This window comes from Mus caroli, unplaced genomic scaffold (assembly GCF_978045245.1).
Source record: "Mus caroli unplaced genomic scaffold, Mus_caroli_1 scaffold_3, whole genome shotgun sequence".
Lineage (NCBI taxonomy): Eukaryota > Metazoa > Chordata > Mammalia > Rodentia > Muridae > Mus > Mus caroli.
This window is the reverse complement of record NW_028227258.1, coordinates 23,995,182-24,012,056: the sequence shown is the minus strand read 5'-3', so window position 1 is coordinate 24,012,056 and position 16,875 is coordinate 23,995,182. Positions and strand designations below refer to the sequence as shown.

At 39.6% G+C, this 16,875-nt stretch overlaps 1 protein-coding gene across 1 annotated transcript in view; it reads right to left on the bottom strand.

Annotated features, from left to right (window-relative positions):
• Bank1 (B cell scaffold protein with ankyrin repeats 1) overlaps positions 1-16,875 on the bottom strand; it is a 288,847-nt gene that overhangs the window by 28,269 nt on the left and 243,703 nt on the right. The window contains exon 11 of the mRNA XM_021158677.2: positions 11,802-11,870. Coding sequence (XP_021014336.2) covers positions 11,802-11,870 — 69 coding nt within the window. The remainder of the gene's footprint in view (positions 1-11,801; positions 11,871-16,875) is intronic.

The window sequence follows — 16,875 nt, the reverse complement described above, 5'->3', positions numbered from 1 at the left end:
CCCAACTCCTTTCAGATCCCACCCAACTTCGTATCATTTTTTTCTTAAGCCTTTACGACCATTATGTGTTGTCAAGTTATTCTTGATTATATGATTATATGGTCTTTCATCTGAGTGTGGCCAACCTACCAGGGGCCACATTCTTAGAGAAAACACTTTTTCCTCTTCCCAGTGTCTAACAATTGTCACTATCTTCACACTATGGGTGGGACTGCACTCCCTCATTCCCTCTCCATACTGGGACTTGGTTGGCTATGGCTTGTATACCTTTTGTGTTGGCAGTCACAACTATTCATGAGTTCATAAGTACAGTTTCCCTGCTGTGTCTCTAAGGCACTGCTTCCTTGTAGTCACACACAACCTCTGGCTCTTTCACTTTCAAAGTCTACCTTTCATTTTCAGCTTTCATTATTAGTTCATTAGCATTCATCCATTTTTATGCTTTTGTAATAGAACATCCAGTTTTTTAATAGTGGAAGATTTTTGAGACTATTGAGCTAGCTTTGTTCACAGACATGTTATGTGTGTGCTTTCTAAGTATTCAGTTGGATTTTAATTCTTTCTCTGTCTTAATACAAATGCCAAATTTTTCTTCAGTTATTTTCATTTTGCACCTTGTTATTAATTTGAAAAATATTTTGCTGATAACAAGATAGTTAAATACTGAGTCATACCTTTATTTACTATTTTGTTAGCAAGTATAAAATTAAAGAATGTTAGGGATAGAACTTATAAAGCTAAGTATTATATTATCCTAATGTTTAGGTATTCCTGTCTTGTTTGACTTTTTAAAAGAGTTTCCTTATTGAATAGTCACAGAATTTAAAACTTTATATAACTGTGATTATTTGCCTTTTTAATTTTGCTAGATTTTATTTAAATATTGAGATACTTTTATCATTTGTCATAAATGTAAAGGAGTGATATGCATCTGTGATGATTAGTTTTATTATGGAATAAAAGGGGTTAAATTCTGGTTGGGATAGTACAGGGTAGATAAATACAGGGAGTAATAAATAATACTGAACACTTTTCAAAAAAAAGTCACAATGAAACCTAGTACTATAAAAGCTCCCTGATCTGTGTACAAACACATAAAAATTTAAATGAAGCTATTTTATAATGGTGCAACAAGGCCCCTAGTAGGTATCATAGACTACATATAAAAAAATTCTAGTATCATGAATAAGTCTCTTCTTGTTGGATAGTCAGATTCCAGAGATCTCCAAATATTACAGCCCATCACCAATGTTCCTGGTTACCTTCCAGTACTTGATAGTAAGACCCTATTACTGAAAAATGTCACCCTTTGTTCTGGAAACAGCAGGACAGCTGCACATGGTTAGTTATGATAGCATGCACAAACCTTTGCAAGCCCAAGCAGACCAAGCCTTCGCATGGAGAATGTAGGTGAGCTAGCTCTCTCTAACAGTGAAGCCCTGGTAAGTCAACCATGCTCCAGTGGAAAGTCACACATTCAAGAATACTTGAGTAGCACAAATTTGTCTGGGCCATGAGGGAAAATGACACAAAGTTGGGCGAATAGGAAGTGCAGGATGTATATGGGATGAGTTAGGAGAGGGAGGGTAAATATGATCAAAACATATAGGACATTTCCAAAGAACTAATAAAAATGCATAGAAGATACCCAATGTCTTCCTTGATCGCTCTCCACTGAATGTTGGCCTCTCACTAAACCCTGAACTTCCTGGATTGGCTAGCTGGCTCACCACTGAGTTTAAGATGTCCACCTGCCCCCAGTTCCTCAGCACTGCGACTGTAGGTGTGATCACATTGAACCAGTTCTTATGCTTACACACAAGTATTTTATAGATTTAATAGATTCGTTGTTTACTATCAAATTTTGGTACTACAACCTATTTTAAAGCTCTTGAGTTTGATTAACCTATTATTAATATAAAATATATTTGAGGTAAACACTTAAGTGTTTTTCTGTCCTTTGGTTCTGTTTCTTGTTCAGGTCATATTTTATTGTCAGAGCTAGGACTGCAGAGGGTTTTGATAGAAGCAGCATACAAAGCAGGTCTTGGGGAATAGTAACTTTTCCCTGTAGAATGGAGGCACGAGTTGCTGGGACTACATTCCTGCTAAGGCACATGTGACCAGTGGGATACCTGCCTATCCCTTCTCTCCATCCTGTAGTTTTACTTGAGGGCCTCAGGAAACTAACAAAGAAACCTCATCCTCTTACCTCCTCACTGTCTACTGGAGGGCACGTCCTGTATGTATAGCCATAAAAGCTGAAGAGAAGAAGAAGCCTTTGAAGAGAGCAGTAGGCTGGGGTTGGGCTCCATGGTGAGGGAGGGATTGGATGGCCTCCTTCTCTATGGGAAAATGGAAGCCTCATTTTACAGACTGCAAGGGTATACTTTTTACCTTGGTTCTATCAGCCACATTTTTTAAAAAAAAATTAGAACTAGCCCTAGATTCCTCTGAACTCATTTTTAAAAAAACTTTTGTCTTCATTATTATTAGGAAGTTTGTATCTCTCAGGTTTTGCCTTCATTTCTGACAGAAGTTACATAGCGCACGTTAGCACAGTCTCATTTTAGGCAAGAAATAAGAAACCATATTAAAAAAAATCAGGTATAACTTTAACCAAAAAAAATACCCTTTGTGAGCAATATGACAAATGGAAATATGAGTTATACTGGAAAAAGCAGCTGAAGCCACTATTCTTTTATGGAGTACAAATGTTCACATTTTGACAATTTTCCCTCTTTTCTATTTAATATATCTAAAATTGGCAAGCATAGCCTGATGGAAATACCACAGGGCTCAGAAGTCTCTTTTCCCCCACATAAGAGTAATGCCTTCCACGTTTCTCCAGGTCTCCTGCTTTAAAGACAATTTTATTATTTAACATTTATCAAACTGGCCAGCACTGTGTACTCGGAGAACACAAAATATGCTCCCTGACTAAATCTTTTCCACGGGCATGCAAACCCCTCCGAAAGACAAGCCCATAATAACTCTGTAGTTTGGATTGAAGAATTGGGCAGAGACTTTGCCAGGATTACAAACTTCTAAGCCCATAGGGCCAAACACAAAGTTTCAAAACAAAGTTTTGGTGATTGATTATTAAATATACCCAAATAGCATAGTCATTATCACAAACAAATATGTTCTTTCAGATTTCTGGTACTGATAAAGTGACTATTGATATATTTTTATTTTATTCTTTAGATAGAATTATGACTTCAGGGAAATGTATTTCAGACATGAGAAATCCACATGGAAAGAATGATAATGTAAAAGTTATCTATAGAACATTTACATATAACGTCTACATTTACATACAGAGTATGAATGGCAACCAAAATTTGGAAGTTCTATAAGTAATTCTTATGCTTATCTAGATCTGGGGCTGCTTGCTGTAGACATTTGATTAGAATTGGTATACCCTTGTATTAGGGTTTGCCCTGAGTAACAGCAATTAGGGATCCTTCATTTGGCTTTTTAATTAACTGAGATGAGCAGATTATTGGTGAGTGCCATGACCAGGGGGGCTGTTTGGTAATGTTTCTGTTCTTTGTTTGCTGTGTTTCTAATGGAGTTGGTCTTGGCATGGTAGAAAAAGCCCAAAAGAAATCACACATTTAGGAACCATGGGCAATCTGGAAGCTGAGAATAGGATATAATGTTGTGTTCACATCCTCGAGGAAGGAACTTCCTGTGCCTCTAGTGAACTTTGGGGATTTGTGGATCATGGTCTAGTGGCCCCATAACTGCCAACCTATTTTATAGGATGCTTGATATTTGGCAAACACCCAAATGATGCAGAAGCCTTTCCCTCCGTGAGAATTTCATGAATTCATCAGCCCACAGAGAACTCTGCTATACAGAATCCTGGCTCACTCCAAATATGCCGACGAGATCTATTCCTCTGGTTTGTGGCAATGAACAGGCCTTTGACTTCTTCCTGGCTCAGGGCTAGGAAATGGAGAGGAATAGAAGCACATTATATCTGTGACACCATTCTTCTGCATTTTCTGATATCAAAACCAAGTTGGGAAAATTGACTTTAAAACTGCATTTTGGTGAAAAAATTTATCTGTGATCTATGAACTGGGGTTCTTAGCACTTTCCTCTCGTATTTCTTCAAGATGTAAAATTCTAGTCAAAGAATTCCTTTGAGTTCCCACAGAAATGGTGCCAATTAATTTTTTTTCTGTTCCTCAGGAAAATTCCTTGGCTCAGCAATAATGTAACTTCCTGGCAGCCCCTTGGCAGACTTGAACATAGAGATTCTGAAGTGCTTTCAGTTTCCGTGGGGAAATAGTTGGCTCTTATGAGACCCTTTGCTTCCAGAATACAGTAGGAGGAATACATCCTTTAACCGTTTTCAGGAAACCTGTCTAGGTCCCTTAGAAAATCTTAACTCAGGTCCTGCGCGATTGGACTGGAGCAGAAGCTGTGTTCCACTCACCAGAAGTCTCAAATTCCTGTGGTGGGTGTCGTGTGTAGCTGGCGGATGTCAGCCGACCCTGAGTCCTAGCTACCCCGGTGCTGGTCCGACCGGAAGAGGCTTGTGGCCCTACTCAGGCCGTTTTTCTGCTTCCCTAACTAATGCAGTCTCAGGTCCTGCGCGCAATTGGATTGGAGCAGAAGCTGTGTTCCACTCACCAGAAGTCTTAAGATCCTGTGGTGGGTGTTATGGGTAGCTGGCAAGTGTCAGCCGACCCTGAGTCCTAGCTACCCCGGTGCTGGTCCGACCGGAAGAGGCTTGTAGCCCTACTCAGGCCGGTTTTCTGCCTCCCCAACCAAAGCAGTCTCAGGTCCCGCGTGATTGGACAGGAGGAGAAGCTGTGTTCCACTCACCATAAGTCTCAAAATCCTGTGGCGGGTGTCATGGGTAACTGGCAGGTGTCAGCTGACCCTGCACTCTAGCTACCCTGGTGCTGGTCCGACCGGAAGAGGCTTGTGGCCCTACTCAGGCCGGTTATCAAAGTAAATGGCGAGAAGCTTGAAGCAATCCCTCTAAAATCAGGGACTAGACAAGGCTGTCCACTTTCTCCATACCTATTCAACATTGTACTTGAAGTCCTAGCCAGAGCAATTCGACAACAAAAGGAGATCAAAGGGATACAAATTGGAAAAGATGAAGTCAAAATATCACTTTTTGCAGATGATATGATAGTATATATAAGTGACCCTAAAAATTCCACCAGAGAACTCCTAAACCTGATAAACAGCTTCGGTGAAGGAGCTGGATATAAAATTAACTCAAACAAATCAATGGCCTTTCTCTACACAAAGAATAAACAGGCTGAGAAAGAAATTAGGGAAACAACACCCTTCTCAATAGTCACAAATAATATAAAATATCTTGGCGTGACTCTAACTAAGGAAGTGAAAGATCTGTATAATAAAAACTTCAAGTCTCTGAAGAAAGAAATTCTAGAAGATCTCAGAAGATGGAAAGATCTTCCATGCTCATGGATTGGCAGGATCAACATTGTAAAAATGGCTATCTTGCCAAAAGCAATCTACAGATTCAATGCAATCCCCATCAAAATTCCAAATCAATTCTTCAACGAATTAGAAAGTGCAATCTGCAAATTCATCTGGAATAACAAAAAAGCTAGGATAGCAAATACTCTTCTCAAGGATAAAAGAACCTCTGGTGGAATCACCATGCCGGACCTAAAGCTTTACTACAGAGCAATTGTGATAAAAACTGTGTGGTACTGGTATAGTGACAGACAAATAGACCAATGGAATAGAATTGAAGACCCAGAAATGAACCCACACACCTACGGTCACTTGATCTTCGACAAGGGAGCTAAAAACATCCAGTGGAAGAAAGACAGCATTTTCAACAAATGGTGCTGGCACAACTGGTTGTTAACATATAGAAGAATGCGAATCGATCCATTCCTATCTCCTTGTACTAAGGTCAAGTCTAAGTGGATCAAGGAACTTCACATAAAACCAGAGACACTGAAACTTATAGAGGAGAAAGTGGGGAAAAGCCTTGAAGATATGGGCACAGGGGAAAAATTCTTGAATAGAACAGCAATGGCTTGTGCTGTAAGATCGAGAATTGACAAGTGGGACCTCATGAAACTACAAAGCTTCTGCAAGGCAAAAAGACCCCATCAATAAGACAAAAAAACCACCAACAGATTGGGAAAGGATCTTTACCTATCCTAAATCAGATAGGGGACTAATATCCAATATATATAAAGAACTCCAGAAGGTGGACTCCAGAAAGTCAAATAACCCCATTAAAAATGGGGCTCAGAACTGAACAAAGAATTCTCACCTGAGGAATACCGAATGGCAGAGAAACACCTGAAAAAATGTTCAACATCCTTAATCATCAGGGAAATGCAAATCAAAACAACCCTGAGATTCCACCTCACACCAGTCAGAATGGCTAAGATCAAAAATTCAGGTGACAGCAGAAGCTGGCGAGGATGTGGAGAAAGAGGAACACTCCTCCATTGTTGGTGGGATTGCAAGCTTGTACAACCACTCTGGAAATCAGTCTGGCGGTTCCTCAGAAAATTGGACATAGTACTACCGGAGGATCCAGCAATACCACTCCTGGGCATATATCCAGAAGATCTCCCAACCGGTAAGAAGGACACATGCTCCACTATGTTCATAGCAGCCCTATTTATAATAGCCAGAAGCTGGAAAGAACCCAGATGTCCCTCAACAGAGGAATGGATACAGAAATTATGGTACATTTACACAATGGAGTACTACTCAGCTATTAAAAAGAATGAATTTATGAAATTCCTAGCCAAATGAATGGACCTGGAGGGCATCATCTTGAGTGAGGTAACACAATCACAAAGGAACTCACACAATATGTATTCACTGATAAGTGGATATTAGCCCAAAACTTAGGATACCCAAAATATAAGATACAATTTGCTAAACGCATGAAACTCAAGAAGAATGAAGACCAAAATGTGGACAGTATACCCCTTCTTAGAACTGGGAACAAAACACCCATGGAAGGAGTTACAGAGATAAAGTTTCGAGCTGTGATGAAAGGATGGACCATCTAGAGACTGCCGTATCCAGGGATCCATCCCATAATCAGCTTCTAAACGCTGACACCATTGCATAAACTAGCAAGATTTTGCTGAAAGGACCCAAATATAGCTGTCTCTTGTGAGACTATGCCGGGGCCTAGCAAACACAGGAGTGGATGCTCACAGTCAGCTATTGGATGTATCACAGGGCTCCCAATGGAGAAGCTAGAGAAAGTACCCAAGGAGCTAAAGGGATCTGCAACCCTATAGTTGGAACAACATGATGATCTAACCAGTACCCAGGAGCTCTTGTGTCTAGCTGCATATGTATCGAAAGATGGCCTAGTCGGCCATCACTGGAAAGAGATGCCCATTGGACTTTCAAACTTTATATGCCCCAATATAGGGGAATGCCAGGGCCAAAAGAATGGGAATGGGTGGGTAGGGAAGTGGGGGGGGGGTGATATGGGGGACTTTTGGGATAGCATTGGAAATGTAATTGAGGAAAATATGTAATAAAAATATTAAAAATTAAAAAAGAAAGAAAATCTTAACTCATGAACATTTCACAAACATTATCCCCCTTTTCCTCCAGAGACCTCAGTCCTGGAGAAGTATCTGCTTTCATTCCTACTGCATGATGAAATCCCAGGAGAGCTGAAAAAGGCTCTGAAACCTGTAAGAAGCAGTGTTTTTCCATGGTCTGGATGATCATAATACTGAAACAGCTTCAAGAGTTAAGGCCGGACAATGCAAAATGCAAAACGTCACTCACGGGCTCATGCCTTGCTTGCTTGCTCCCAGGTGGTGGTGCTATTTTGGGAGGAGGTTCAAACTTTACAAAATACAGAATATCTGGAGAGAGCAGGCCACTCTCTCTGCTTCCTGGCAGCCGTGACATAAACTTCTCTACTCTGCCACTCTCAAAACATGAAGGAGTGAGACCTCTGAAACCGTGAGCCAGGGTAAACCCTACTCTCAGGTTGGTTGCTCAGGTATTTTGTTAGGCAGAAGAAAATTCTGCCTAACATAAAAAGCCATTTAAGCACCCAATACTTTCATAAGATCCTTACATTATTATTATTATTATTATATTTTTCTTCATGCTGGAAACTAATTTTCCTGAAGGTTATAGTCATCAGGGAGATTCTGAAAAAAATTTTTTAAAAAAAGATCCAATGTTTTTTTTCTTTTAGAAATAGCACAATAGTTTGTTCTATTCTCGTAAACTCTTGATGGCTAAGAGTAAAGAATATCCTACTGTGACTAATTTAAAATGCTACAAATAAATTGGATTTAAGATTCAAAATAAAAAGACATAAAATAACATGTGACTTTTTTTTTTATTCCCAGAGGTCTCTAAAAATGTCCAATGAAAATTGACTTTTGTAAAGCAAATTAGTCAAGAGTTTAGGACTAGGTATATAAAATCAATAAAACATGGCATTATTGATAAGGTTTCTTGTAAAACTGGTTTCCTTTCAGCATTCTCTCTAACCTTCTATCCCAACATAGGTGAAGATTATTTCCCTACATAATGGTGGAACATTAATCTACCCTAGGCTCATAGGAAACTCTCAGCTCTTCTTAAATGGTTTTCTGTGGGGCAGATATCCAGCTGCCGAGAATAGATCCTCCCCAAGTTTCTACCCTAGTTGATCTCCTATGAAGGAGAACAAATTCTGAAATTTCAAGATCTCACCTGCAGTGCTAGTAGAATTGGATTATAACTGCAAAGCAGAAAACACTTGACCTGGGAGTGGGGCTGTGTTGAACTGTCAAAAAGACTATACTGACTTTCCTACTTCCGTAATCCATGCTATGCCCTTCAAAGCTTCTACAATTTCCTCAAACAGTACAATCAGTTAGGGACCTTCAGGGGAACAGTCTACATCCAACCCCGGGTGTGGAATCTGCCCTAGTCACTATTGCATTATGCAAATGGCAATCAATTCAACTTCAAAAGTTGTATCAGTATCAATACTACTCAAAAGTTCTGAGTCTCTTCTAAGACTCAAGGCAAACTCAGCTATGAGCCTCTGCAGACGTCAAAAGGAAGGCTGCTTAATTCTGACATACAATGGCACTTGATTCCAAAAGGGAAGACAGGGAGGACAACAGGGAAAGTTTAGACCAATACTGAAACCCAGTAGGGAAAACACTCCTTACCCTCACACACAGCTCCATGAGACCCATTCCTACGGCTGCTTTTAGCACACACAGCCTCTCTCTTGGGATCGATCCTGTGGCTACAGGTTCGTTTGGGAAGACATTCTACACTTTATATACATCTAACACCCTTGGTTCTCCATCCCAACTTAGACTTCACCTTCATGTTGTCACACACAGGGGCTCTATGAAGGGACTCTGATTCTTCTACGCATTATCTAACTTCAGCGCTTTTCTGGAACTTTGATACTAACTTCTATGACTCTAACTCTCACATCCTGGCTGCCTGCCACACCTACAGCACTATGTAGATGACAATACTGAGCTTTGCCACTAGATCAAGATATAGCCTGGCCCACTCGGATCATGACCTCTAGTCGTGAAGTGCATGTATGAGTGCAATTCCCTAGGTACATATTTTCAAAGGAATTCCTTTAGAGACATCCTCTACTCAGGAACTCTTTTTTTCTCCTGTCCTGACCCAGGTGCTCTCTTTTAAAATGTCTATTTTTAAAAATTGGGGTTCAGTTTTATATTCTTAAGCTTTTGATGGCTGGGGACTTCTTACATTAAGGTGTTACTTCTGTTGTGCCAGTACAAGGTGTACACCTACTCTTTATGCTAGGCATTTTCCTTGCACCTTTCTGCTCTCTTACTGTAAACCTAGCTAAAGGCAGTGAGTAAATATGCTACAACCTGTAGACTATGCTGCCTTATACTTCATCTGAAAGCAACTCAGTTCCTTGTTTGTGAATTCTGGCTCACCCACATTTTCAGGACATGAGTAGCTGCTTTGCCAGCATGACCCATCAGGGCTGCCTAGTTCCATTACTTGCTCCTGCTTAAAACCTCATGAGCCTGGTCTTTCTGTTTGGATTTCTAACAGCATTATGGTCTTCTATACTCCCACCAGAAAGGCTCATTAATCTCTCTGTATAGCACTCCAAGGCTTCTCTGAACTTCAGCTGTAAACTCCTCCACATTTCTTCTTGTTCCAATGAGCTATATGGTCAGGTTTATTAGAGCTACAGCCTGCTTTCACTCCCAACATTTAGTATTAATTACCTTTCTTGTTAAAAAGTGCCCAACAGAAGCAAGTTAAGGGAGAATGGTTCCATTGCTTGCTCGTAGTTTGGGAGGCTATGGCCCTCATAGTCGCAAAAACTTGAATGCCGAAGCAGAGAAGTTTGGGGCTACAAGAAATTGCTACATCTCAGAAAACCAAGAGGAAAGGAGAGAGTTTGTGTCAAATCTAGGGCTGGTTATAAACCTCAAAGCCCACTCATGTGACCTGCTTCCACCAGCCAGGCCTTACTCTGTTCTGTAGCCTCTGCACAAAAAGCTGCAGACAAGTGTTAAAGCAGAGGGAACCCATTACATGTAAATCATGACATGGCTAAGTTACGAAATTAATGTCAGTATTGGATAACTGCTATTTAAAGAGAGTGGTTATTTTGCATATAGACTTACAAGCTGTGTATCTAAATAATTCATAGAAGAGTTGAGGTTCAGTTTCCTCAAGCATTGTGTTCATGTGCCATGCAACTCATTGTGAGTACAATCTAAGTACAACTTAGCTGCCATGAGGAATGCTACTTGAAGCGATGAGTGATAACCAATTGAGAATACAGCTTTGTTTGAGTGACAATTCATAGCATCCCAAGAGTGGGTCCTTTGAGGTTCTGAGCTGAATATTGTTCAGTGAGTGTCAGAAGTAGGTACAGCCTGTTCCTAGCCTTTTCAAAATGGCACAAAAGGAGATGGCATACATGGGTGTGTGTGTGTTTCTGTGTCTTCTTTATTTCAATATGTCTTTCTCACTAATTACCTGGTACTAGCTTCAAGGTGACATGATTTGGGACTGAAATTATATCAAAGGTGCAATTACATCTGCTCATAGGTTACCAAAGATGATTACCCCTAAGACCTGTGTTAACCGATTTTTATGATTCTTATATTTGAACATTTATTCAGTCCCAACTGTTGAAAAAGAGTTGCACTAAATTGCCTATTAACAGGCTATTAAGAGGGTATTTAGTACACTTGGGCTATAGTTAGTACATATTAGGTTATTTGGTCTATTTAGGCTATAGAGTCTATCCTTGAAAAAGACAAATGTCCAAGTGAATACTAGAAGTAAAAATGATTCCACTGGTTTGGGATGTTGGTGTGACTATAGTGGTCTTCAGCTCTACTCCACATGATAAATGATGGTTCCTAAGGTATTTCATCAAATGCTGAAAGCAAGAACACACTAGGAAAATGGTTCTACCTTTGATTGGCATCTACAGCTGACTAAAGAAACACCCAAGCTAGTCTCATTTACAGATCTATAAAAGGGGCCTCTGATACAAGTTATGGAGTTTGTCTTATTTGTCCTTCCTGGTGCCATGAGAACAACATCCCCACAGGCAATATGATGAGGGGCCTTTCCTGTTCTTGTTAATGAAAATAATTGATTGTATTGTGGCATAGTTGTTTTGGGATAAGGTACAAACTTCAAAGTGAAATCAGTCAAACTCAGTTGTTTATATCTGACCTAGGAGGCTTTCTGCAGATCCCTACGATTTCTTTAAATCTTGTTTAGGTGGTTAACTAAGTTGAAGTTAGCATCAATACCGGGTTTCTTAGGGAGACTGTAGAACTTATCACCATCAGATTGTCTTCTGGCTGCCTTTTGTTGGAACACTGTAAAAAAACATAGAACATAAATTTTATTAGGCAAAGGCATTTAAGAATATGAAATATACCATGGGAGCCTCCATGAAGACAGAGTGCAAGGTATCATTTTCCTTAATAACAGTATCTGAACTATATTCATTTCTAAGTACAAGGTTTTTCTTAGTAATATTATCTGAACTGTATTCATTTTTGAGTATAAAGATTATAAAATTTGTAATTTTCTCATGTGTGCAGTTTATCGGTAATTTTGGAAAGCATTTTCTTTGGGCAGAGTCTGTTAATGTTGATGGGATGCATTCCTAAGCTGATTCCTTCTTGATATCAGATAAAGGTAAAAAGCTCCATTTTTTAGAAGTGATAAAGGCTAAACCCCCATGAGGGTGAAGGTTCCATTTGCATAGAGACTACTCACTCAATCAGGCTTATGGGTGATAAGCAAGCATAATTGTTGTTTCTTCTTAAACTAAAGAGAAGCCTGTTGTGTTCCACAGATGTAATAATAAAAAAGGCACTTTACTCTTGCATCATCCCCAACCTCAGGCCTACTAAAGCAGCTTGTTCGAATTACTTCATTATCTGAAAAGTGCTTTGTTCTCATTTATTATTTCGCACATGAAATTCTGGGAAATAAGTCAGCATTACTCACCCTGTTTTGCAGATGAAAGGTAAAATTCAGTGTTTAATATTTATTAAGCACCCACAAAGTTCTGGATACTTTCGGGTATTTGTTAATGAAATAGAGCAGGTCCTTGACTACTTCACTTTTTGGAAAATGAGCATCCGGAGTTACATTTATTTTTTTATGGGCAGACTGAATTATGGGGTTTGGGAACTCGAAGAGGCCTGGGAGATTTAGTCCAGCCTCATATGTTTATAGACGAGGAAGTAACCAGCTTGTAAAAGGGCTAAGTGAATTTTGAAATGATCCCAGAGTTGTTAGCAGAGAAATGATTTAGACCCTTAAGCCTTAGCCTTCAGCCTCTTGCTTCCTCCGGACAGTGTCTACTCCTTAGTAACTATTCCCTTTTAAAGTTAGAGGAGGCGGCTGGGAGGAGTTACAGGAGCAAGGCTTTGCTCTTTTTCCTGGCATCTCAGCAGGATCTTCCTATAAAATGAACGGAGACCCTTGGGGGCAAGGAGACAGCTGCCTGGCATTTGGCCACTGTGACCTGGGGAAACAGGTCCATGATGAGATCGTGGAGTTCTGCTGTGGTTTTGCTCTTACTTAAACAACACTAATATCAAGGTCATATATGGACTTAATCAAGAATACATACATTCAACTTTTTTAAAAAACAAATGTCTCAAATCAAATCAACATTTATTAAACACTTAATGTCTTAGATGATGTCAAGAGAAAGATTATTCCTCTCTATGTACCCAGGAGGAGTGAATATTCTGTCAAATATGATGCATTTGAGAAAAATTATACATCTAAAGTAACATCTCTGGTTGAAAATCAGTTTTCTTTGTACATTCTGGGTTTTTTGTGTTTTTCCTAAATAAAATACAATGACGGGTATTTGTCATGTGACTATATTTTAGGATATTAGATTCCACCCCCTTCTCCCAAGTCCTATTTGATGTTTTCTTCAGTTAGTTCTACAGTTGCCCTAGCATAAAGTGATGACAGGCGGCCCATGTTTTTGCTAATATTGTTAAGATGTAATGAAAAGTGCCTAAGACTGAAACACTGTAACCTGGCATCATTAGTATGGGAAATGACTTGAACTCAAAGGCTAATGCAAACAGTAATGTCTCCAACTAAACAGCAGGTTACTTAAAAGTTTGTGGATTCTGCTGAGGTTTGACACTGCAGAACATTTGCAAAGTAGACTTCTCTTCCCAGCTTTCTTGGTGTGAAGTTTGCTGTAAATCCAATTTACCCTGGATACTGTTTTGGAATGCTGGCAACAAATGTTTGGCCATGTGATGAACAGTTAATGCTGACCTTGACCGTCAGTTACTAGGCATTAGTGTTATTTCTCTAGAGTTGAACCAGGGTCAATCTGGAGCTGAGAGCTGGCCAACTACTGGGATTGGTGGTGGTGTGAGGAGATGCTGATAACAGAGATATAGGTGGAGGTAGGAAATAGGTTGCAATGCTAAGTCCTAGTAACGTCTAATCTGACTTAGAATTCCTTACCTCACCCCTACTGCACCCATGTGCCTTTCCTTACCCCTGAGCTTACTGATAAGTTTCACATCTTGGCAGAAATTTAGACTTAGCAAATAGTCTTCTCAATGCGTTTAAAGTTCAGAAGCATTTTTCACATCCCACGTAGCCACGAGGAAAGACCTATTATTTGTAGTCCGAGGGCTTGGACTAATAGAAAAAGTAGAAAGTTAAGTCACAGAGCAGAATGATTTTTAAAATGTATTGACAATGCTGACTCTATCTATATGCTGAATTCTTGGTAAGCACTGTTCCAAATGCATTTTACCCAGTCAGTGTTCAAGGCATGGTAGCAATGCCATTTCTGACATGTCAATTTGGTAACCTTTACCCAGTGTAATCTTATTTTTCTCTTGCTAACTGTAGTTAGAATTTGAAACGAAAAAAAACATGAACACAGTATATATCTTGTCTTTACCTTTAAACACAAGAAACCAGGAGAGGGGAAAAAAACAACAAAACAAGATTTGAGGTTTAAAATCATCTCAAACAATACAAATGTCCCAAATGACACCCTCATTTATTTTAAATATTGGAGAAATGATGTCTGTAAAAGTTTCTCCAGAATAGAAATGACATTGAATGAAAAAATTAGCATAGTGTTAAATATTCAAAAATGCTAAGCAGAGCAGAAGTAGCAGAGGAGGAGCCAGTGAACGGAACAAGTTCACTTGCACAGTTTGTCTTTCCAGACTGTTCTGCAGCAACACTACTAACGTCACGCTCGTTTACTGTCCCCTGAGAGCAAAAGAAGTCATTGAGAGTGCCTCTTCCAGGAAAAATGGACAAAGCACCTCAACGTTATTGTCTGTGTGGCAAAGTTGATAAAAATCTGGGGGGAATGCAAATGCCATTCATGAGGATTCGAACTAGAAGTCACAAATCCCATGATGCTCTGTGCCCATCACATGTGAGAAATGAAAACAGACACTCTATCCTGTGTCCTGAGAAGGGAGTTCTTTACTACTTATTCTGTTGCCAAGTGCACAGCCCAGCACTGTATAAACAAGGTCCTAGGGTGCACAGGTATTTCACAGTTTCCAAAGCTTCCTGCGATTTGCAGTGTTCATTCAGACAGAGATCAATCATGCTACTGGTACCCACTGATGAGAGAGGACAGAGGTAACATAGTCAGGGAGAACAAGAGTCAATACTCAGTCCTAGTAGCTTTGTTTTCCCCATCTGTCTCCCCACTATGTGCTATATGAGAGCTAACCACAAAAGGCAGAAGAGGAAATAGAAAGCAGAAGCAACAACCCTTTTTCTGAAGGCTCAACAGAGGAAAAGAATGCTGTCACCCGATAGGTGGTCCAAGTGACTCACATGAAGCTTAGGCAAGATATGCCACCCCTATAAGAAAGTGCAAACGCTTTGGTAGCTTGAAACCATTTCATCGTACTGACATTTTGACATTAGTTCCACCTCCTTGTGTGGAATGTTTATCCAACACAGGTCACCACATTGAACAGGAATGTGGACACGGTCATATCTGCCATGCAATGTGAGACTCTTTCTCCTGGCAGGAACATCAAGACTAAGGAAAATGGAAACTATGCTTTGGTGTCCAGGGAAAATGTGTGCCAACTCACCAGCCAGCATGCACACACAGTCATTAATGTTAGTACATTCTCCTTTAGAGATTGGCAGAGACAGAAGAGCGGAAAACACAGAGTGACCTGGCGGTAAATGACATGGAAACTGAAAGGCAAGGGTGATATTCACAGATGCTTAGCTTCCTAAGGAGAAAACATTCATTTTCTTTCCAATTCATAACAGAAATGTGAGCTTTATCAGTCGGTTACTGTGAAATCTTCTTTCCACACAGGATATCTCATAACCAAAATTACTTCCTCTAATTTTAAGCTAGTTAATTTAGGGGGGAGGGGGCAGGGTAGAAAAGAAACTTTTTATTTGAATACTTAATTTATACAAAACTATTTCTGTTTTAAAAACCTGTCCTAACTAGGAAGTGAGTAAATTCTGGAAAAAGACAGGTTGTTTTATGGGATTGACAGCTTGAGGCCATCACAGTGAGTTTGTATTAGCTAAGGCTCCATGCATCCCTGAGTAGGCATATCCTCCTTCAGGCGAGGAACATACACACAACACCTGCTTGCCCAGCTTCAGGCTGACTTATTTTTGGTCATTTCCACTCAGTTAGAAAATCGTATGAGAGAGTAAGTACTAATTGAGTAATAACCCAAATCTTTTATTTTTATTTCAAAGGGAAATGACTTGAGTAGTCAGGAAGCCATTGGAAACCTTTCAAGCTATTAGGCTTACACATTTTTGGTTCATCACTGGTAATAATTGGAATGGAATTTTCTTCTTTTCCTCCATATGTGTCAGGAAATGCTTTCATTCTAGATATCAGTGGGTTTATGTGTTTTTTTTTAATTGTATTTCATAGGATCTGGTCTTCTAAAGTCTAATTTTACAATCCATTTGGTTATATAAACTTTAAACAGCCATTAAATACATATATGCTAATAGAACTCTCCCTATGTGAATCAAAAACATCCAAAGCCAGGACTGTACCCTTTTGTTCTAATTGGTTTCTATATGTGTAGCTGGTAAATATTTTGGAATGGCTTGTAATCTAGTATATCTGCACATGGATATGAGAGGAGAGAAGCAGAATGCAGGCTCTAACAAGGAGTAGAGGTTGCTGTACCCTGTGTCTATAGAATGACCTAAAGTATCATCTGCCCATCTCCTGTATCCTGCCCCAAGTCAATCACAGGGCATATGCACCTTCAGTCCTCATGAAAACCCAGAAAAGCAGGTATTATGATTTAAGAGGTAAATTTCTAAAAAAATGAATTGAGATTGTAT